The sequence below is a fragment of the Oncorhynchus gorbuscha genome, linkage group LG01 (genome assembly GCF_021184085.1).
Source record: "Oncorhynchus gorbuscha isolate QuinsamMale2020 ecotype Even-year linkage group LG01, OgorEven_v1.0, whole genome shotgun sequence".
Lineage (NCBI taxonomy): Eukaryota > Metazoa > Chordata > Actinopteri > Salmoniformes > Salmonidae > Oncorhynchus > Oncorhynchus gorbuscha.
In genome coordinates, this window is record NC_060173.1 from 15,570,753 (window position 1) to 15,593,687 (window position 22,935).

At 42.3% G+C, this 22,935-nt stretch overlaps 1 protein-coding gene across 1 annotated transcript; it reads left to right on the forward strand.

Annotated features, from left to right (window-relative positions):
• Positions 1-1,893: 1,893 nt before the first annotated feature.
• On the forward strand, positions 1,894-13,134 carry cav1 (caveolin 1). Its single transcript, XM_046345682.1, has 3 exons — positions 1,894-2,302; positions 3,088-3,258; positions 10,907-13,134. Exons 1-3 carry the CDS (start codon positions 2,267-2,269, stop codon positions 11,246-11,248), a joined length of 549 nt encoding a protein of 182 aa, XP_046201638.1. The 5' UTR covers positions 1,894-2,266; the 3' UTR covers positions 11,249-13,134.
• The last annotated feature ends 9,801 nt before the right edge of the window (positions 13,135-22,935 follow it).

Below are 22,935 nucleotides of genomic sequence, written 5' to 3' on the forward strand. Positions count from 1 at the left end.
GCTGGTCTGATTGCACAAGACACAATCCTATATAGAGAGGAGAAGAGCTGCCTCTGCCTGTGGGCCTATGGAGCATGACCTGGGGCTCAGTTTATAACCTACAGGTTTACACACAGCACAATACTGACCTGGGGTTCAGTTTATAACCTACAGGTTTACACACAGCACAATACTGACCTGGGGCTCAGTTTATAACCTACAGGTTTACACACAGCACAATACTGACCTGGGGCTCAGTTTATAACCTACAGGTTTACACACAGCACAATACTGACCTGGGGCTCAGTTTATAACCTACAGGTTTACACACAGCTCAATACTGACCTGGGGCTCAGTTTATAACCTACAGGTTTACACACAGCACAATACTGACCTGGGGCTCAGTTTATAACCTACAGGTTTACACACAGCACAATACTGACCTGGGGCTCAGTTTATAACCTACAGGTTTACACACAGCACAATACTGACCTGGGGCTCAGTTTATAACCTACAGGTTTACACACAGCACAATACTGACCTGGGACTCAGTTTATAACCTACAGGTTTACACAGAGCACAATACTGACCTGTCAGTTTATAACCTACAGGTTTACACACAGCACAATACTGACCTGGGGCTCAGTTTATAACCTACAGGTTTACACACAGCACAATACTGACCTGGGACTCAGTTTATAACCTACAGGTTTACACAGAGCACAATACTGACTCGGGAATCAGTTTATAACCTACAGGTTTACACACAGCACAATACTGACCCGGGGCTCAGTTTATAACCTACAGGTTTACACACAGCACAATACTGACCTGGGACTCAGTTTATAACCTACAGGTTTACACACAGCACAATACTGACCTGGGGCTCAGTTTATAACCTACAGGTTTACACACAGCACAATACTGACCTGGGGCTCAGTTTATAACCTACAGGTTTACACACAGCACAATACTGACTTGGAAGAATATTATATTATGATAATCTGCAGGTTTACACACAGACAACGTTCTACTGATTCGGTAGAATGTGAAAAATATTCCATCCTGCGATGATGGTTCTACAAAGTCCGTCCAGCGAAATCCCCCAGATTTATGAGTTGTTTGACTTATGAGCCTTCAACGTATCTGGGTCAACACATGTACCTTCTGCCTATGGTTATCCCCCTGGTTTCAGGCCTTCAGTCTAATGTGAAGGGGATTCATCTACTTCTCTCTGTTCCCTGATGCCAAAAACAAGAGGAAGGGCTCTTCTTTCTTCTACATTTGGGTGCTCACTGTGTGATCCGGAGCCAGAAGGCATATTTTCCAGAACCATCTATCTTGCACAAATAGCACTGATACATGACTGATAAGAAAAAGCAGCTGTCTCCCTTTTTTGCATACAGCAGTACAGTTTTCCCCTCTGGGACATTAAAGAACCTTTTAATACATGAAAGCTGGACACAGACTTGTTGCATAGTCTAGACCTTAGCTAACTCTGCATTAGATTCCCACTGATCTGGTTCTCTTCCCTAGAGAATAGCTACAGTCAACTTCTAGTAACTGAGTTCTGCAATGAAGAGGGACAGTACTGTGTAGCCTAGGTTACCAATTACAACCCCCATAAACTCTTTCACACACATACACACACAAGCACACAGGCTGAAAATACCCCTGACATGACTGTTATGTCTCTGGGACTGATGTCATTTCCAAACCAAGCTGAGTTGTTTCCCTGAGCCGAGAATCAGATAAAGGAATGTAAACAGACCACCATGACCAGAACAGGTTCATAATCGTGACAGAGCATAGGGCTGGGGGATACCAATCTCTCAGTTTATTCAGGAACGACAGCAGCCAGCAGAAACGACACATAGTACACACACAGGCCAAATTAGTAGTTGAACAGATCAGGTCAGTTTCTCCACCACTAGCTCCTGCGTAATGTGTTGAGCAGTAGGTTAATGACGGGTTACAGTCTCATCCCGCTGCACTGCTTGTCTAAACAGGTGACTACTGAATGAATAAGAAGAGCATTCATTAAGTCCATGCAGAGGCACGCCGAGATTTCTCACTCGGGTCTCTCCGGCGCCTTAACTTGAATTTAGCGTTCAATGAGCGCAACGTAAAGATAAGCGATAGGATTTGATCATATCCCCGGAGGAGCCCCCAAGTCGTTAACAAACAGTCCCCACGCCTCCTTCTGTTGATTTGCTCCCTCTGTTAAGCTGACACGGTCTTGCTTCAACAACAAACGGGTGTGTTAGCACTTCAGGCGCGGGACAGCATGACTGGCGGACTCAAGGACGGAGAAACTGACGAGGTAAGGTTTTCTTTTGGACTCTGTATCCTGTCACAATCCAACTTTTTATTTTACAGTTTTTATTTTTACTGTATTTATACTTTTATTATGAATATTGGAAAATCTGTGACCAACACATTTTCTCTGGCTCGTTCTCATTGTGACATTTATCGAACATGCCCTTGGAAGATTGGGAAACTGGAACATTTTTAACTCCAAAGCGCTAGTTGCCAATCTTTTTTGGCACCGAGTTGTGAACGTTACTCCCACTCCTACTGGGCAAATGTGCAAGCCCCTCTCGTCTCCATTAGCACGGGCATGATATATTTACAGTTATTTATTAACTAGCCTACGCTTCTAAGATTATGTACGTTATTTCATTTTTAATCCACTTGAAACACACATTTTGTGCGCATTTAGATGTCTGTCAAAGTTTTGGCTAGATCGTTAATTATATTAGACTAAGTCAATCGAAAATGCAATTCCCATTAAAAGTTGATGACAGTTTGCATTAGTGTAAATACGCTTTTGATGCCTTATGTGAGAAAGGTTCTGCGTTTAAAGAGAATGGCCAGCCGAACGATCTTTACGCACGCATTGTGTGAGCGCTTGGAGATGACCCCTTGCGGTGAGAAACGGATCTCTGCTATTGAGGGGTGTGGTGCTACTCTTTTAAAACCATCTCAGGCGGGGACAGGCTGCTAACTCTGGTGCGCTCCGGTCAATTCGACCTTCTCTGCCTCTCTGCCCGTCTCTCCACTAACTTAGAAACTTATAACGCTTCTCTTCTCCACCACCCCCCACAGGAATTTCTGCACTCGCCGTTCATCAGAAAACAAGGGAACATTTATAAACCTAATAACAAAGACATGGATAATGACAGTATGAGCGGGATGAAGACGATGCAGGATGTCCATACAAAAGAGATCGACCTGGTGAACCGGGACCCCAAGCACATAAACGACGACGTTGTAAAGGTGAGTCCCTAGACGGTATATTTACCCATGAAGGGAAATAATTGTTCATGGATTTTTTTCGCCTAGTAAGATTTCACTTTGGATCCTTTCATTTACTTTATTTATTAGACTGGTTTGATACTATTATACTGTTTTTTTAAAAATCAAATCGTGGTTTAGACTAAAACTAGTTCAGTTCCAATATTGCATGTGAGTTGGTTTTGTACTTGGACACATTATATTACGAATGTTCCCATTATAATATACCCAGGAAGACTGGAAATTGTCACTCGCACGATTACTGGGCAGGCTAGGAGCTGCTAAATACGCATAGTAAACTGCGCGAGTACCAAAGTAGTGGTTGGTGGATCGCATGGCATTCTCGTGTGTAGACTATACTATGAGTTTTTCGGATTCATTACCCCAGTTTACAATGGTTTACATGGATCAGATTAGGTTTGTGAAGGCCTCAACACATGCGTAAATGTGATGCGTACGCAGCAGCGTCTCTTGCCTATTTTGCTGGTGCGGCTGCAGTCTTTAGTTGAACATCCTTGCTCCAGTTTTGGAATGGAGGAAACATCACGAATGTTCTGTTGTTTTAACAAAAATGTTCTTACAGTCCTTGTTTTATAGTTACACGTGCCTCATATTCAGTGAGTGCGTTATTGCAGAGCAAACTTATTTCCAAAGTAGACTCCAACCACACTGTGCCCATTTTGTGTTTATGGAGACAGAATTTGTTGAGAGAAACCCTCGCTGACGTTACTGTGGTACTTGTGAAAACGACCTGTCATGCGTTGGTGGGAACAGAAAGGCTCAGGTGACACAGTCAGAGTCTGTGTCCCAAATGGCATCATATGCCTGTTCAAAAGTAGTGCACTACATAGGAAATACGGTGCCACTTGGGACATAGACTGTCCGTCTATCCTCATGCCCAGCTGGGTTATTGTTTCATCTGTAAAGAGTCCGTTACCACTGGGAGAGGGTCAGCCGTTTGAAGTAGTGAACTTTGCCTTCATAAAACTGGGAAACACCCAAGTAGCTGCAGCAGCAGGCAGGCCAAAGGGATCTCCCTCTCTCTCCCCTCTCCTCCCCCCCCACTGCTCTGTCCTATACCCCCCTTTGTCTCTCTCCCTCCCTCTCTGCAATTCACAGGGATGCGTCAACTAGGGAGCAATGACCACATTCTCTCAATTCAATTCAGGGGGCTTTATTGGCATGGGAAACATATGTTATTAACATTGCCAAAGCAAGTGAAGTAGATAATATACAAAAGTGAAATAAACAATAAGCTCTCACCCTTGTCTCCTAGTCTCCCTCCTTGTGTGCAGTTTCTCCATTTCATTTCAATAAGAGCGTTCATATAAAAATATAATATTGTATGTTAATGGTAACAGGGAACCCAACCCACACAATTTAGATAAAAGTAGAGACAATTGTAAAAATAATGTTTTACCTGTCTTGCAGTAATCCTCTCTCTCTCTCTCTCTCTCTCTCTCTCTCTCTCTCTCTCTCTCTCTCTCTCTCTCTCTCTCTCTCTCTCCCTCTCCCCCTTTCTCAATTCAAATGGGTTTATTGGGCATGAGAAACATATATTTATGCAAGTCAAATAGATAATAAACAAGAGTGAAATAAACAATAAAAAAATGAACAGTGAACATTACACTCTCTCTCTCTGTCTCGTTCTCTGGCTTCCTACCAACCCATTGTGACAGTGAGTCAGACTCTCCAGTATGCTCAGAATAGAATACAGCCTTATGATTCTGCTCTTTTAATCAAATCTACAGACCACTAGTGTAATCATCTGAAATCACATGTTTCCTCCCAGGCTATAGAGGTTTGGAGTTCTAAAAGTCGTCAATGGAGGTGTGTGTTTGGGGTGCCCTAACTATTTTGCTATTATGCAGAACAGGGAACACACACACACACACGCACGCACGCACGCACGCACGCACGCACGCACGCACACACACACACACACACACACACACACACACACACACACACACACACACACACACACACACACACACACACACACACACACACACACACACACACACACACACACACACACACACACTACTCTCTCTTCTTCTGCAGAGCCATGTGGACCAGTAGATCTTATAGTTGTAATTTCGGCAGCTGAACTCCCTCAACCGGCCACATCAAAGAATCACCATCAATGAAATCCATGCAGAGTTTGGAGAGTTTGCCCTGGGAATAGAATATTTTCCTCTCATAAAGCCTGGTTCTTTATATAGCCTATGGCCAGGCAGCCTTCTGTTAAACCCCGATGGGGCTGAATCTAAGCTGAGCAGACATACCCACGGCCACACAGTGCAATGCAGACAGCAGCGATCGGCTCGCTAACCAGCCGCTAGTTAACATCTCCCTGCCAAACTCTCAAGAATTCCGGGACTCCCTGAGGGAGGCGGGAGGTACATTATATTGGGAAATGAAGACATTCAGACTTAATGGACAAGCTGAGGCAGTGTTTTCCTTAGATTGTCCAGGCCGGGTGTAAACAAAGGCCCCAAATCAACATTCAGGGCTAATTTATTCAGCAACAATTTCAGTTGAAATCAATTGAAGCCAAATGATTTATTTTAGGTGGGGGCAAACAGAGCTAAGTAGGGAGGGACTGCCCTACTTACACAATGGTGGAGGAAACACTGAACTGGGGCATTCAGCACTCTAGGGACAGAATAGAAAAATATATTACAGGTCTTTCTCCAGATTTCAGCCAACCAGACTGCTCACATGTTGTCCCTGAGAACTAGTTTGGTGTACTGTATGCCAAATCCCTAAAGGGGTGATAGGTGCTGAGACATTGTATCTATCTAGCCAAACATGACTTGCCCACCAATAAATTAATAAGAAAGAAAGAATATAATTCCCTCCATATTACCTAGGGGTGTTTCTAATGAAGAATGTTCTTCTCTGTCCACTATAGTTCAATCACCCATAGCAAAGTTATAACAACTGCCTGAAAAAAATGGGATCTTATCTTATAGTTATGTTTTTCTAAACTGGGCTTTAGAAAAACATAGGCACTCTTGTTTACAATTTAAAAGCTTTGTAGTTATTTGCCATGTCTAAAAGGTTACATTTCAGCTGCTGACAGCCCTCATCAGAACCATTCTACACAGACCTCTCATTTATTCGCCATGGAAGTGATGGAAGCTGCTGACAGCCCTCATCAGAACCATTCTACACAGACCTCTCATTTATTCTCCATGGAAGTGATGGAAGCTGCTGACAGCCCTCATCAGAACCATTCTACACAGACCTCTTATTTATTCTCCATGGAAGTGATGGAAGCTGCTGACAGCCCTCATCAGAACCATTCTACACAGACCTCTCATTTATTCTCCATGGAAGTGATGGAAGCTGCTGACAGCCCTCATCAGAACCATTCTACACAGACCTCTCATTTATTCTCCATGGAAGTGGTGGAAGCTGCTGACAGCCCTCATCAGAACCATTCTACACAGACCTCTCATTTATTCTCCATGGAAGTGATGTGTCTGTGAGCCGACACTGCCTTCGGAAAGTATTCAGACCCCTTGACTTTTTCCACATTTTGTTAGGTTACTGCCTTATTCTAACTTTCTTGAAGCACCTTTTGTAGCGATTACATCCTCGAGTCTTCTTGGGTATGACGCTTCAAGCTTTGCACACCTGTATTTGAGGAGTTTCTCATATTCGTCAGATCCTCTCAAGCTGTAACTGTACTTTTCTCTGTCATGATGGACGCACAGCTATTTTCAGGTCTCTCCAGAGATGTTTGATCGTGTTCAAGTCCGGGCTCTGGCTGGGCCACTCAAGGACATTGAGACTTGTCCCCGAAGCCACTCCTGCATTGTCTTGGCTGTGTGCTTAGGATCGTTGTCCTGTTGGAAGGTGAACCTTTGCCCCAGTCTGAGGTCCTGAGTGCTCTGGAGCAGGTTTTCATCAAGGATCTCGTTGTACTTAATCTTTGCCTCAATCCTGACTGGTCTCCCAGTCCCTGCCGCTGAATAACACCCCCACAGCATAATGCTGCCACCAGCATGGTTCATTGTAGGGATGGTGCCAGGTTTCCTCCTAACGTGAAGCCTGGCTTTTAGGCGAAAGAGTTCAATCTTGGTTTCATCAGACCAGAGAATCTTGTTTTTCATGGTCTGAGAGTCTTTACGTGACTTTTGGCAAACTCCAAGCGGGCTGTAATGTGTCTTTTACTGAGGAGTGGCTTCCATCTGGTCACTCTACCATAAAGGCCTGATTGGTGGAGTGCTGCAGAGATGGTTGTCCTTCTGGAAGGTTCTCCCATCTCCACAGAGGAACCAGAGCTCTGCCAGAATGATCATCGGGTTCTTGATCACCTCCCTGACCAAGACCCTTTTCCCCCAATTGCTCAGTTTGGCCAGACGGACAGCTCTAGGAAGAGTCTTGGTGGTTACAAGCTTCTCCCATTTACTTCTTCCAACTTCTTCCAGAATGTTTTTGGTACCCTTCCCCAGATCTGTGCCTCGACACAATTATGTCTTGGAGCTCAACGGACAATTCCTTGGACCTCATGGCCTTGTTTTTGCTCTGATATGCCCTGTCAACTGTGGGACCTTATTTGACAGGTGTGTGCCTTTCCAAATCATGTCCAATCAATTTATTTTACCACAGGTGGACTCCAATCAATTTGTAGAAACATCTCAAGGATGATCAATGGTAAAAGGATGCACTAGCAGAGGGTCTGAATACTTATGTAAATAAGGTATTTCTGTTTTTTATTTGTAATAAATTTGCCAACATTTCTAGAAAACCTGTTTTTGCTTTGTCATTATGGGGTAATGTGTGTAGATTGCTGAGAAATGTATTTTATTTCATCCATTTTAGAATAAGACTGTAACGTAAGAAAATGTGAAAAAGTGAAGGGATCTGAAACCTTTCCAAAGGCTCTGTACAATACAGTACACAAGATGTATGGCTCTGGAAAATAAAATGGATGTTGCTGGGTTTTGCAGCGTAAAGAACGATGAGATTTATATTAAAGAGCTTCACCACCAACTGTTATTTTATCCTATAAGTTTAGCCTGTTTAGTTTAGCAAGTCCCCTGTGTACACAGTAATAGCTGGAAGGATTGGCTACTGAATAAAATGAACAAAGACCTATTTTGATATTGAAAATGCATTTTTACTTGAAAATGCGCTGGACACAGGTGATGTTAAACCCTTTGACAGCGTCACGTCTCTCGCAGACAAAACAAACACGCAATAAGTAAATGTAAAATAAATATTTGCTGTATCATGGGCTTGGTAGCAAAGAAGAGAGTAAAGGAGAAAGAGAGAGAGAACGAGAGAGGGGTAGTGCGAGTGGTAGTATGAGAGAAAGAGTGGGAAAAAGATAGAAAGAAGGAGAGAGAGCAAGCGTGTGTGTTTTTCCACTTTACAATCTGCACTAAAACGTGTATGAGGTCATGGGTACTTGAGAGGCACGTCGCAAACCCATCGATCGCCTGAGAAGTCTGTTTACACTAAAAATAAATAAATGTCATGGTTTACCTCACTGGGGCCCATCCGGCTTCTCTTTATTACATGTAGGTACTAGAGACCTCCACATATACTGTAGCTGGGAGGACTTTAATACAGGATCTTGGATGCTCTTAGGTAGTGAATATAAACTGAACTGCATTAGAGAACTCCAAGGTAGAGACGTGTCTTGTAAACTGAACTGTATTAGAGAGAACTCCAGGGTAGAGACGGGTCTTGTAAACTGAACTGCATTAGAGAGAACTCCAGGGTAGAGACGACGGGCCTTGTAAACTGAACTGTATTAGAGAGAACTCCAGGGTAGAGACGGGTCTTGTAAACTGAACTGTATTACAGAGAACTCCAGGGTAGAGACGGGCCTTGTAAACTGAACTGTATTAGAGAGAACTCCAGGGTAGAGACGGGTCTTGTAAACTGAACTGTATTAGAGAGAACTCCAGAGAACTCTTGTAAACTGAACTGGGAGAGAACTCCAGGGTAGAGACGGGTCTTGTAAACTTGTAAACTGAACTGTATTAGAGAGAACTCCAGGGTAGAGACGGGTCTTGTAAACTGAACTGTATTAGAGAGAACTCCAGGGTAGAGACGGATCTTGTAAACTGAACTGTATTGGAGAGAACTCCAGGGTAGAGACGGGCCTTGTAAACTGAACTGAATTAGAGAGAACTCCAGGGTAGAGACGGATCTTGTAAACTGAACTGTATTAGAGAGAACTCCAGGGTAGAGACGGGCCTTGTAACTGAACTGAAGAGAACTCCAGGGTAGAGACGGGCCTTGTAAACTGAACTGAATTAGAGAGAACTCCAGGGTAGAGACGGGCCTTGTAAACTGAACTTGTAAGCTGAACTGCATTAGAGAGAACTCCAGGGTAGAGACGGGCCTTGTAAACTGAACTGAATTAGAGAGAACTCCAGGGTAGAGACGGGCCTTGTAAACTGAACTGCATTAGAGAGAACTCCAGGGTAGAGACGGGCCTTGTAAACTGAACTGCATTAGAGAGAACTCCAGGGTAGAGACGGGCCTTGTAAATTGAACTGCATTAGAGAGAACTCCAGGGTAGAGACGGGCCTTGTAAACTGAACTGAATTAGAGAGAACTCCAGGGTAGAGACGGGCCTTGTAAGCTGAACTGCATTAGAGAGAACTCCAGGGTAGAGTCGGGCCTTGTAAACTGAACTGAATTAGAGAGAACTCCAGGGTAGAGACGGGCCTTGTAAACTGAACTGCATTAGAGAGAACTCCAGGGTAGAGACGGGCCTTGTAAACTGAACTGCATTAGAGAGAACTCCAGGGTAGAGACGGGCCTTGTAAACTGAACTGCATTAGAGAGAACTCCAGGGTAGAGACGGGCCTTGTAAACTGAACTGCATTAGAGAGAACTCCAGGGTAGAGACGGGCCTTGTAAACTGAACTGCATTAGAGAGAACTCCAGGGTAGAGACGGGCCTTGTAAACTGAACTGCATTAGAGAGAACTCCAGGGTAGAGACGGGCCTTGTAAACTGAACTGCATTAGAGAGAACTCCAGGGTAGAGACGGGTCTTGTAAACCGAACTGTATTAGAGAGAACTCCAGGGTAGAGACGGGCCTTGTAAACTGAATGTCTGAAATTTCACTGTATTTCCTATATTGAATTGGAATAGGGTGCTGGCTGGTTCTGACCAAAACCAGTACTTGGGAATAGGTCGATGGCTCTGACCAAAAGTATTGCACTATCTTGGGAATAGGGTGCTGGCTATTTGCCCTCTGATTCAGACACTTCTACAGTATGTGTCTCTGTCTTGTGTATCAGTGTCTGTCAGGAATGTGAAGAGATGGTTTAAGAGGGTAGAGAGAGTAGGAGGGCCTCATACAGCATGTGTAGCAATCACAAAATGTTTTGTGAAGGGTGGGGTAGGAGGGAGGGAGGGTAGTTTGACCTGGTTTGACTGCTCGTACCAGTCACTATGAGGAGACATACATCTCTTGTAATATTTCTAGTACTTGTGTAACTTCAGAACAGGGGCACAAATGTATGGGAGGGCAACATCTGTTTTCATTTTTTCAAATCTTGTTCATCAGTTTTTTGCTTTGAGAGTGACTGTCTAATTGAATCTTTGCTGATTCCTTGATTTTAACAATTACTCTTCTCTCCTGTCAGGTGGACTTTGAGGATGTGATCGCAGAGCCTGCGGGCACGTACAGCTTCGACGGCGTGTGGAAGGCTAGCTTCACCACCTTCACAGTGACCAAGTACTGGTGCTACCGTCTCCTCACTGCCCTCGTGGGCATCCCACTGGCGCTGGTCTGGGGCATCTTCTTCGCCATCCTGTCCTTCATTCACATCTGGGCGGTGGTGCCGTGTGTCAAGAGCTATCTGATCGAGATCCACTGTGTCAGCCGCGTCTACTCCATTTGCGTCCACACATTCTGCGACCCGCTGTTCGAAGCCATGGGCAAGTGCTTCAGCAGCATCCGCATCAGCACCACCAAGGGGGTATAGAAAAGACGAGGAAGTGAGGAAGAAGAGGAAGAGGAAGGGAGGAAGGGAATAAGGAGGGAGGTGTGGAAACCATAACTAACACAGATTGAAAGGGGGGAGAAGTCACCAGAAGAAATAAAAAAGAGAGGGAACAACTTCTGCTAAAAGAAGAGGTGAGACATTTCCAGTGCTGTGGTAGGGATGTTGGAGGTAAGGGGACCAAGTAATAGAGAGCATCTGGCCCCGCTTCTCTTTCTTCCTAGACAACAATGGTTTCTCTCTCCAGTGCTGGTTTAACCAACAGGGGCACAGGATTACATTGAGGGTCATTCCTTGGGCTCTTTGTTTCTCTGTTTGTTTTTCTTTCGTTTTTTTATTCTGTATTTGTTAGCGTTGCTTATCACTGCAAGAGAATCACGCTAGCCCCCCCCCATCCATTCCTTCCATTGTTCCAAAATGTTGTGTGACCCTCTCTGATTATAGCTTGTTTAATAGGGGGTATTGATTGAATGACTGGTAAGTTAATTAATTGATTGATTGATAGGCTCATATAATGGATGTTGGTGTCCACTCTGCTGGGTTTGTGTGTTTGGGGCCTGTTTTTTGGGAGGGGGATGGTTTGGGTGGGGTGGGGTGGAGGGAGAGAGGGGGGGATATCCCTGTGCCTGTCCCGCTGCGCTGTTTTGAGAGACAAATCCCACCTGACACAGCACAAAATCCTCTACCCAAAACCTTATCAACTCCCCTCCCCCTCAGCCCCCCTACCCCCACTTACCCCCTCTCACACCCCCTCCCCCATGCCTGCCCTGCCTCCCAGTCTGAAACACTGAACCTGCCCTTGTTTCTGCATGCACCGCCACCCCACCACAAAGCCACCGGGCCAACGAACACACTGCTGTCAGTCTATACGCCCAGACAGACACACAGCTATAGGACAACCTCACTCACAGAGCCTGCCCTGCCCTCAGCCCAGTGCCACATCATGACATCATAATCACTCTCTCCATCAACATTCAGCTCCAGTTCTACTACAAGCCAGAGAGACTAAATTCCATGACAACAACCAGGTCTTAAATAGAGTTTTCATATTGTTTCTATGTGACCGAGAATGTTTTTTAAGTTTGAATTTGAATCTCGGGAGAAATATCACTTGATCTTTGTTTTAATACATTCACACCTTTTTTATACCATTGAGGTCTCTTCTCTTCTAAAATGGACAGCAGGATTGAACCTTGTATGTTGACACACATTGTGGTAGCTGTAGCTAAATAACCATAGCTTCTAATTCCTACACCTTCTGAAGATGAAGAACTTTTGTTTTAAGCTTTGTTTCAATGTTGTTGTTTTATGCTAGCCTTGCCCAATGTATGCACAAGTTGAGTAGCATTGTCATATATAATCTATTTAGTTTTTGCCCCAAATGAGTTTGGATGAGTCCCTGGTTGACTAGTTTGGTCTGGTGTAGCGTTCTGCTTGTTGGCTGTGGACATACACCACCAAACAAGGACAATCAGCTAACCGGTCTCCCTCCCCTGAGACCACTGCTGTTTGACAACGAATGGGAGCATGTTTTTGTTCTATACTGACATGAATCTCACTTTGTCTGCATCCCAAATGGCACCCTATTTCCTATATAGTGCACAACTTTTAACCAAAGGGACCTGTTTTAAGGTAGTGCACTAAGAAATATGCTGCAATTTTGGGATGTCTCCTTTGACTCTTTCAGCTTTTGTCTACCTGCTGTCTGTGAAGATGGTAAATATTAGCACGTTGCTTGATTTAATTCGTTTTTTGACTTGATGAAAAGGTCATATGTATTTTTATATTCAAATTGAATTTTTCCTTCCCTTGCATTTACTGTACAATCTCACATCACGCTGTGCACATTAAACATTTGTATAATCCAATCTGCTAGCCTACTTGTATTGCTTCTTTGTTTGTGTTGTTTTGGTTTGTGAATCAGTCTCTCTTTGTTGTCATGTGACTTTGACTGTATTTATTTTTTGACCTTAGAGAGAACTTGATGTTAGCCTACATTGTGCAAATAAGCCTACAGGCAAAATAACCCAGAACACGGAGCCACTTTAGTGTATATAAAAATGCATTTTGCTCACGGAAAAAACACATGATTTCACATGTGAAATCATATTAAAACATGTGATTTTGGAACACTTCACATGTTATGATATTTCACATGATTACATAACCTTTCACATGTGGATTCAAATTTTCATGTGAATATTTTTCACAATTTCACAGGACTCATTAAGATACAGACTCAAACAGCACTTTTAACATACAGTGGTCACAACTTAAATATTTGACACACAATTACATTGTGTATGTTTATTTACACAGTAATTATTATTTAGCATGTCCTCACCTGGGATTTGGACTCAAAACCTATTGATTCACGGCATTCCAATCTTTGTCTACCATGTCTGTGTCAATGACAGATTTCACCTGTATTCCTACACTTTGGACTTAAGTAAATCTCAGCTTTAAAAAAAATACTCTCAAGAAAAACTATTATATTTATCATAGTGATTCATGAATAACATGGAAACAGAATAATATGCCCCACCAACAATAGACAAATATACAGAAAACCCTCAAAATGATGAAATAAGTAATATAAATCAATGATGAGAGAATAGTTAGATTAACTGATAAGTAAAATGGCAGTGGAGACGTGCAAAGATGTATTATAATGTAGGTAATCAATGTGTAGTGAAATGCGAGCAGCATTCCCCAAGTCCACAAGTTTTGAGTTCAAATCCAAGGTGGGGTCATATTGTAAAAGCCTGTACTAAGTGATCAGGTCAAATGGAATCATATTTTCAGAATTTTACACAGATATAGCTGAACAGGGAACCACTTACTTTGAATGCCCAATATCATTTAATTCCCTTACAACAACAAAAAAATGGGAAAAAGCTGTTGAGCTGAAATGTTCACATGTAAAAGAAAAGAGACATGTGAGGTCAGTTGTTCACATGTGAAACCATAGAGTTCACCTGTTAACACCCACCACCCTTTCACATGTGAGGAGAATAATGTGTTTTTTAAAAAGGTTTTCACATGTGAATGCTATTTCACATGTGACAGTTTGATTTTCGCATGTGAAACTTTGTTGAAATTTTGCAATTTTTGTTGTCACATTTATTTTACATGAGATCGTATTTTCACATGCTCAAATTTGTATTTTCATGGTACGGTATCCCATGTTGAAATTTTGCAACCCCATGTTGTAACTTTTACTTCATATGAGATCGTGTTTTCACATGTGTAGTTTCATGTTATCACATGTTGCTTTTACATGTTGTCACATGTTATCACAATAACGTCACATAAGATCACATATAACCAGAAACAGGGTTACCAGAAACAGGGAAACAAATAGTTGAGTAATATGCACTGCAATGTTTGAGAAAACAGGACTTATTTTCAGTCTTGATTTATACTAAAACCATGTAACTGAAGTGCGGCCGGAGGCAAGAAACTCCCTATACAACTCCATCTCTTTATTTTTTCACATGTGACAATTTCAGATCAACAAATAAGGGAATTCAGTTATATGGGGGTTTCAAGGTAAGTGTTATGCTGTTCAGCTAAAATAGTGTAAAACATCTTTAATCAATGATAGTATGATTCCGTTTGACCTGATGATTTAGTACTGACTTTTCAATAATCCCTAATAATCCCCACCTGGGATTTGCACTCACAACCTATGGATCTTTCTGCTGTACCTTAAAGTCTGCATCATTTTCCTGTAACGGAATGACATTCATGTGGTTTTTCTGTAAAAGAGCATCTTCCCAATGGTTTAAGTCTTTTAAAACACAAGCATTTGCTGTAGGCATCCTTGCTGCTCACACTTGCAGACTGTTCCAAAGAGGAGCTCTATCTAGCCTGAGGTAAAAACACTGCATGTTGAGGCTACAACAGAATTATTCATCTGCACTGTAAGATTGAGCAGTGTTTAAGACTTAGATACACACACAGGGATAACAGCCAATCACCACACGTGTGTTGACAATATCATTCAAAAAGCTGCTGTATGCCTATTTGGACATTTACAGAACTTTGCATTGACAGATAAGTTTATCTCACAAATAATCCTAATATTTAGTTTTCATCATAACTGTAATAAATTTTTCCCAGACATAAACCCTACTTCAGTTTGTTTGTATTTTAAGACATAAAGTTGAAGTTGAAAGTTTACATACATTTAAACTCAGTTTTTCACAATTCCTGGTATTTAATCCTAGTAAAAAGTCCTTGTTTTAGGTCAGTTAGGATCACCACTGAAACGTCAGAATAATAGTAGAGATAATTATTTATTTCAGCTTTTATTTCTTTCATGCAAGACTCAGACCCGAGAGCCTTATGGACCGTACCTTGGCAAAGGTGAAGCCAGGTTAGAAGCCTTAAACACATTCCCAGTGGGTCAGAAGTTTACATAGACTCAATTAGTATTTGGTAGCATTGCCTTTAAATTGTTTAACTTGGGTCAAATGTTTCGGGTAGCCTTCCACAAGCTTCCCACTATAAGTTTGGTGAATTTTGGCCCATTCCTCCTGACAGAGCTGATCTAACTGATTCAGGTTTGTAGGCCTCCTTACTTTTTCAGTTCTGCTTACAAATTTTCTATAGGATCGAAGTCAGGGCTTTGTGATGGCCACTCCAATACCTTGACTTTGTTGTCCTTAAGCCATTTTGCCACAACTTTGGAAGTATGCTTGGGGTCATTCTCCATTTGGAAGACCTATTTGCGACCAAGCTTTAACTTCCTGACTGATGTCTTGAGTTGTTGCTTCAATATATCCACAGAATTGTCTTGCCTCATGATGCCATCTATTTTGTGAAGTGCACCAGTCCCTCCTGCAGCAAAGTTACCCCCACAATATGATGCTGCCACCCCCGTGCTTCACGGTTGGGATGGAGTTCTTCGGCTTGCAAGCCCTTTTCCCTCCAAACATAATGATGGTCTTTACGATGGCCAAACAGTTCTGTTTTTGTTTCATCAGACCAGAGGATGATCTTTGTCCCCATGTGCAGTTGCAAACCTTAGTCTGGCTTTTTCATGGCGGTTTTGGAGCAGTGGCTTCTTCCTTGCTGAGTGACCTTTCAGGTTATATCAATATAGGACTCGTTTTACTGTGGATATATATACAGGCTGACAGTTCTATGAACCAGGCTGATAGTTCTGGGAACCAGGCTGACAGTTCTTGGAACCAGGCTGACAGTTCTAGGAACCAGGCTGATAGTTCTGGGAACCAGGCTGACAGTTCTAGGAACCAGAGTGACAGTTCTGGGAACCAGGCTGACAGTTCTAGGAACCAGGCTGATAGTTCTGGGAACCTGGACGACAGTTCTAGGAAAAGGCTGACATTTCTAGGAACAAGACTGACATATCTCGGAACCAGAGTGACAGTTCTTGGAATCAGACTGACAGTTCTAGGAACCAGGCTGTCAGGTCTAGGAACCCAGCTGACAGTTCTAGGAACAAGACTGACACATATAGGAATCAGACTGATAGTTCTAGGGGCCATGCTGACAGTTCTGGGAACCAGACTGACACATCTAGGAACCAGACGGATAGTTCTAGGGGCCAGGCCGACAGTTTTAGGAACTAAACTGACAGTTCTAGGAACCAGACTGACAGTTTTAGGAACCAGACTGATAGTTCGAGAAATTAGGCTGATAGTTCTAGGAACCAGACTGACTATTCTAGGAACCAGACTGATAGTTCTGGGAACCAGTGTGATGGTTCTAGGAACCAGGCATTGTCAATAGCTCTACACATATAGAGGTTGCCAGCCAGAGTCGCTTCAAATGATTGGTTACCAGAGTTTGTCACAGCAAAATAATCCTGCAGCTACAGGATTTGAATGTAATGTTGTTGCTTGATCGGAGGTTAGGCTATTAATTAACTGGACAAAAGTAGGATACAGGAAAAGTGCAATACTGTCAATATAACCATTGTCACACCCTGAACATATTTTGCTTTGTATGTTTCTATGTTTTGGTTGGTCAGGGTGTGAGCTGGGTGGGCATTCTATGTTACATGTCTAGTTTGTCTAGTTCTATGTTTGGCCTGATATGGTTCTCAATCAGAGGCAGGTGTTCGTCATTGTCTCTGATTGGGAACCATATTTAGGTAGCCTGTTTGGTGTTGGGTTTTGTGGGTGATTGTCCTTGTTACTGTCTCTGTGTTACTTTGCACCAGTATTAGGCTGTTTCGGTTTTCGTGGTACGTTTATTGTTTTTGTATTTGATTCGTGTTTACTTTGTTTCATTAAACATGGATTGCAATAGCCACGCCACATTTTGGTCTGATTCTCCTTCACCACAGGAAAACCCTTACAACCATGTGTTAGTTTGGGATTTCAGAGAATTTATGTAAATCAGAAAGCTCATCTGGAGTTCCTGCGATGCAAAAAAATTTGCAGCAACAAAAGATTAATCAAAGTAAGATCCTATACCTGTAATTGAACGAGAGATATTGCAATGTTCCGGCCCACTCTTTTTTTCTATTGTACCATAACTCACCCTTGTTGGATATGACAGTACTGGGCCTAGGGAGGTTTAATTAATTAGGCTATTTTTTTGCCTAAAATGACATACCCAAATCTAACTGCCTATAACTCAGGCCCTGAATCAAGGATATGCATTTTCTCGGTACCATTTGAAAGGAAACTCTTTGACGTTTGTGGAAATGTGAAAGGAATGTAGGAGAATATAACACATTAGATCTGGTAAAAGATAATACAAAGGGAAAAAATGTTTTTTTGTATTTCTTGGTACTATCATCTTTGAAATGCAAGAGGCCATAATGTATTATTCCATCCCAGGTGAAATTTAGATATTAGCCACTAGATGGCAGCAGTGTATGTGCAAACTTGTAGGCTGAACCATTGCACTTCTGTTCAAGATGTTGTATCAAGACTGCCCAAATGTACCTAATTTATTTAATAACTTTTCATGTTCAAAACTGTGCATTCTCCTCAAACAATAGCATGGTGTTCCTTCACTGTAATAGCTAGTGCAGTTAGATTAGCAAGAATTTAAGCTTTCCGCCAATATCAGATATGTCTATGTCCTGGGAAATATTCTTGTTACTTACAACCTCATGCTAATCGCATTAGCCTACGTTAGTTCAACCGTCCGCAGGGGAGCCACCAATCCTGAAGAGGTTTTAAGGATAGTATTTATGTAGCGGGGTTCAGGGCAGGATTAATGCAGGGGCTTACCGGGGCTCAAGCCCCTGTACCCATGCCGGTGGGGGGCACAATACGCAGGAAAAATAACAAAAACATAAAGGTAGTTAAAAAAATAAGGAAATATATACCGTATGTATTATATATATATATATACAGTATATACATAGTACCAGTCAAATGTTTGGACACACCTACTCATTCAAGAGTTTTTCTTTATTTGAACTATTTTCTACATTGTAGAATAATAGTGAAGACATCAAAACCAGGAAATAATATGGAATCATGTAGTAACCAAAAAAGTGTCAAACAAATCAAAATATATTTTATATTTCAGATTCTTCAAAGTATCCACCCTTTGCCTTAATGGTAACTTTGCACACTCTTGGCATTCTATCAAACAAGTTTCATGAGGTAGTCCCCTGGAATGCATTTCAATTAACAGGTGTGCTTTGTTAAAAGTTCATTTGTGGAATTTTTTTCCTTCTTAATGCGTTTGAGCCAATCAGTTGGGTTGTGACAAGTAGGGGTGGTATACAGAATATAGCCCTATTTGGTAAAATATCAAGTCAAGGCAAGAACAGCTCAAATAAGCAAAGCGAAACAACAGTCCATCCTTACTTTAAGACATGAAGGTCAGTCAATCCGAACATTTCCAGAACTTTGAAAGTTTCTTCAAGTGCAGTTGCAAAATCCATCAAGCGCTCCATCAAACTGTCTCTCATGAGGACCACCACAGGAAAGGAAGCCCCAGAGTTACCTCTGCTGTGGAGGATAAGTTCATTAGCGTTACCAGCCTCAGAAATTGCAGTCCAAATAAATTCTTCACAGAGTTCAAGTAACGGACACATCTCAAAATCAACTGTTCAGAGGAGACTGTGTGAAACAGGACTTCATGGTCGAATTGCTGCAAAGAAACCACTACTAGTTAAATAAATGTAAAATAAAAAATATTAAATAATAAAAAACTAAAGGACACCAATAATAAGAGAGTTGCCAAGAAACACAAGCAATGGACAATAAGTTCAAATGTGATATTTTTTGTTCCAACCGCCGTGTCTTTGTGAGACACAGAGTAGGTGAACAGATAATCTCTGCATGTGTGATTCCCACCATGAAGCATGGAGGAGGAGGTGTGATGGTGTGGGGGGTGCTTTCCGATTGATTTAGAATTCAAGGCACACTTAACCAGCATGGATACAACAGCATTCTGCAGCAATACACCTCCCATCTGGTTTGCGCTTAATGGGACTATCATTTGTTTTCAACAAGACTATGACGCAACACACCTCCAGCCTGTGTAAGGTCTATTTGACCAAGAAGGAGAGTGATGGAGTGCTACAGCAGATGACCTGGCCTCCACAATCACCCGACCTCAACCCAATTGAGATTGTTGGGATGAGTTGGAATGCGGAGTGAAGGAAAAGCAGCCAACAAGTGCTCAGCATATGTGGGAACTCCTTCAAGAATGTTTGAAAAGCATTCCAGGTGAAGCTGGTTCCAAAGAGTGTGCAAAGCTGTCATCAAGCTGGCTACTTTGAAGAATCTAAAATCTAAAATATATTTTGATTTGTTTAACACTTTTTTGGTTACTAGATGATTCCATATGTGTTATTTCATAGTTTTGGTGTCTTCACTATTATTCTACAATGTAGAAAATAGTCAAAATAAATAAAAACCCTTGACTGAGTAGGTGTTTATGATTGGTACGGTATATATGTTAAATATGTAGTGTATAAACTCAGCAAAAAAATAAACGTCCTCTCACTGTCAACTGCGTTTATTTTCAGCAAACCTAACACGTGTAAATATTTGTATGAACATAACTAGATTCAACAACTGAGACATAAACTGAACAAGTTCCACAGACATGTGTCTAACAGACTTTTAATAATGTTTCCCTGAACAAAGGGGGGGGGGGTCAAAATCAAAAGTAACAGTCATTATCAGGTGTGGCCACCAGCTGCATTAAGTACTGCAGTGCATCTCCTCCTCATGGCTGATCCAGATTTGCCAGTTCTTGCTGTGAGTTGTTACCCCACTTTTCCACCAAGGTACCTGCAAGTTCCCGGACATTTCTGGGGGGAATGGCCCTAGCCCTCACCCTCCGATCCAACAGCTCCCAGACGTGCTCAATTGAATTGAGATCCGGGCTCTTTGCTGGCAATGGCAGAACACTGAAATTCCCGTCTTGTAGAAAATCACGCATAGAACGAGTAGTATGGCTGGTGGCATTGTAATGCTGGAGGGTCATGTCAGGGTGAGCCTGCAAGAAGGGTACCACATGAGGGAGGAGGATGTCTTCCCTGTAAGACACAGCGTTGAGATTGCCTGCAATGACAAAAAGCTCAGTCTGATGATGCTGTGACACAACGCCCCAGACCATGACGGACCCTCCACCTACAAATCGATCCCGCTCCAGAGTACAGGCCTCAGCGTAACCCTCATTCCTTCGATGATCAATTAGAATCCGACCATCGCCCCTGGTGAGACAAAACCGCGACTCGTCAGTGAAGAGCACTTTTTGCCAGTCCTGTCTGGTCCAGTGACGGTGGGTTTGCCCATAGGCAACGTTGTTGCCGGTGTTGTCTGGTGAGGACCTGCCTTAGAACAGGCCTACAAGCCCTCTGTCCAGCCTCTCTCAGCCTATTGCGGACAGTCTGAGCACTGATGGAGGGATTGTGCGTTCCTGGTGTAACTCGAGCAGTTGTTGTTGCCATCCTGTACCTGTCCCGCAGGTGTGATGTTTGGATGTACCGATCCTGTGCAGGTGTTGTTACACATGGTCTGCCACTGCGAGGACGATCAGCTGTCCGTCCTGTCTCCCTGTAGCGCTGTCTTAGGCGTCTCACAGTACAGACATTGCAATTTATTGCCCTGGCCACATCTGCAGTCCTCATGCCTCCTTGCAGCATGCCTAAAGCACGTTCACGCAGATGAGCAGGGACCCTGGGCATCTTTCTTTTGGTGTTTTCCAGAGTCAATAGAAAGGCCTCTTTAGTGTCCTAAGTTGTCATAACTGTGACCTTAATTGCCTACCATCTGTAAGCTGTTAGTGTCTTAACGACTGTTCCACAGGTGCATGTTCATTAATTGTTTATGGTTCATTGAACAAGCATGGGAAACAGTGTTTAAACCCTTTACAATGAAGATCTGTGAAGTTATTTGGATTTATGAATTATCTTTGAAAGACAGGTCCTGAAAAAGGGATGTTTCTTTTTTTACTGAGTTTATATATGTGTGTTTTTTTAACTTCAACCACAGGAGGGTCTCAATGTTTAAAATACATCAGAGAACATAATTTTGTTTCTATAAAATAACTGTGGATTAAGTTTTATCACAAGCACATAGATGTAACAGCCAAAATTAAGGAAACACCAACATAAAGCTGCCAGAACAGCTTCCATGTGCCTTGGCATCGAGTCTACAAGTGGGCTTAAACCATGCCAGGAAAATGCACCCCACACCCTAACATATACTTTGTATCCCTCATTTACTCAAGTGTTTCCTTTATTTTGGCAGTTACCGATATGCCTACAACCTCATGAGTATGATAGCAATGGCTGCCATTATTGACTTGAATGGGAACTGCCATCTATGGATATATATTTCTACGGTTGGTTGTGGCTGAAGGTTTGCAGATTTCAAAATACAATCGCAGGAAAACGTACAGTTTGGAAAGCAAATGGCTATTGTTGGAAAGAGAAGACTAATCTGTCTATAAAACCAATAGAAACATGTTTCTCAACAACTTCCAGTTTTTGGCGAACAGCAGCAATGCTTTTCAAAGTAGTTCATCTTGAGATATGGCTATTTCCATGACGATGAATGCATCGGCTGTCACTGTGAGTAGCCTATGGCTTCATCTTCATCATTGCTGGACATTTTTGGACATTTTTTAAGTAGTTTACTGTAGTCTATAATAATTTATTCCTAATATTTTGCAATATGTGTGTCGCATCATTGGCCTGGGCTATAGTTTGTTTGAATTCAAGACCAGATTGAGTCTGTCAGAGTCAGAGTAGCCACTCATTTCAGTAATTTGTGTAAAAGAGATCAGCTAATGTCTTCTGTCATGTAAATGAGGTAAAATTCCATTAATTTGTTTTTAAAAGGCTTTTTTCTGTGTGGAAACCCCACATCACAAGTGTTATTATGGCTTTATTATAAAGGGGCTTTGACTTCAACAGTAAATTTACCACGCAACAAATTGCATCTTGGTGCATGGATTTGTTTACAGAAAATGAAGGTGTGTGAAGGGTCTATAAAACAACGAAGCCCCGAGGCCTATGATTGGTTAATCCATCACTGCCGGGGTCATATGCACCCTAGCTGCAAGGTTTCGACACTTACCTCTTACTTGACTTCTGTCGGTATCCTTCCTTATAATCTATCTCCCCCTTTTAATCGTTCACAATACAGCACGAAATATGAAAGGGTAAGGGAATTCCATTCCACTTTTCTTTTAAGTTACTAGTGGAAACC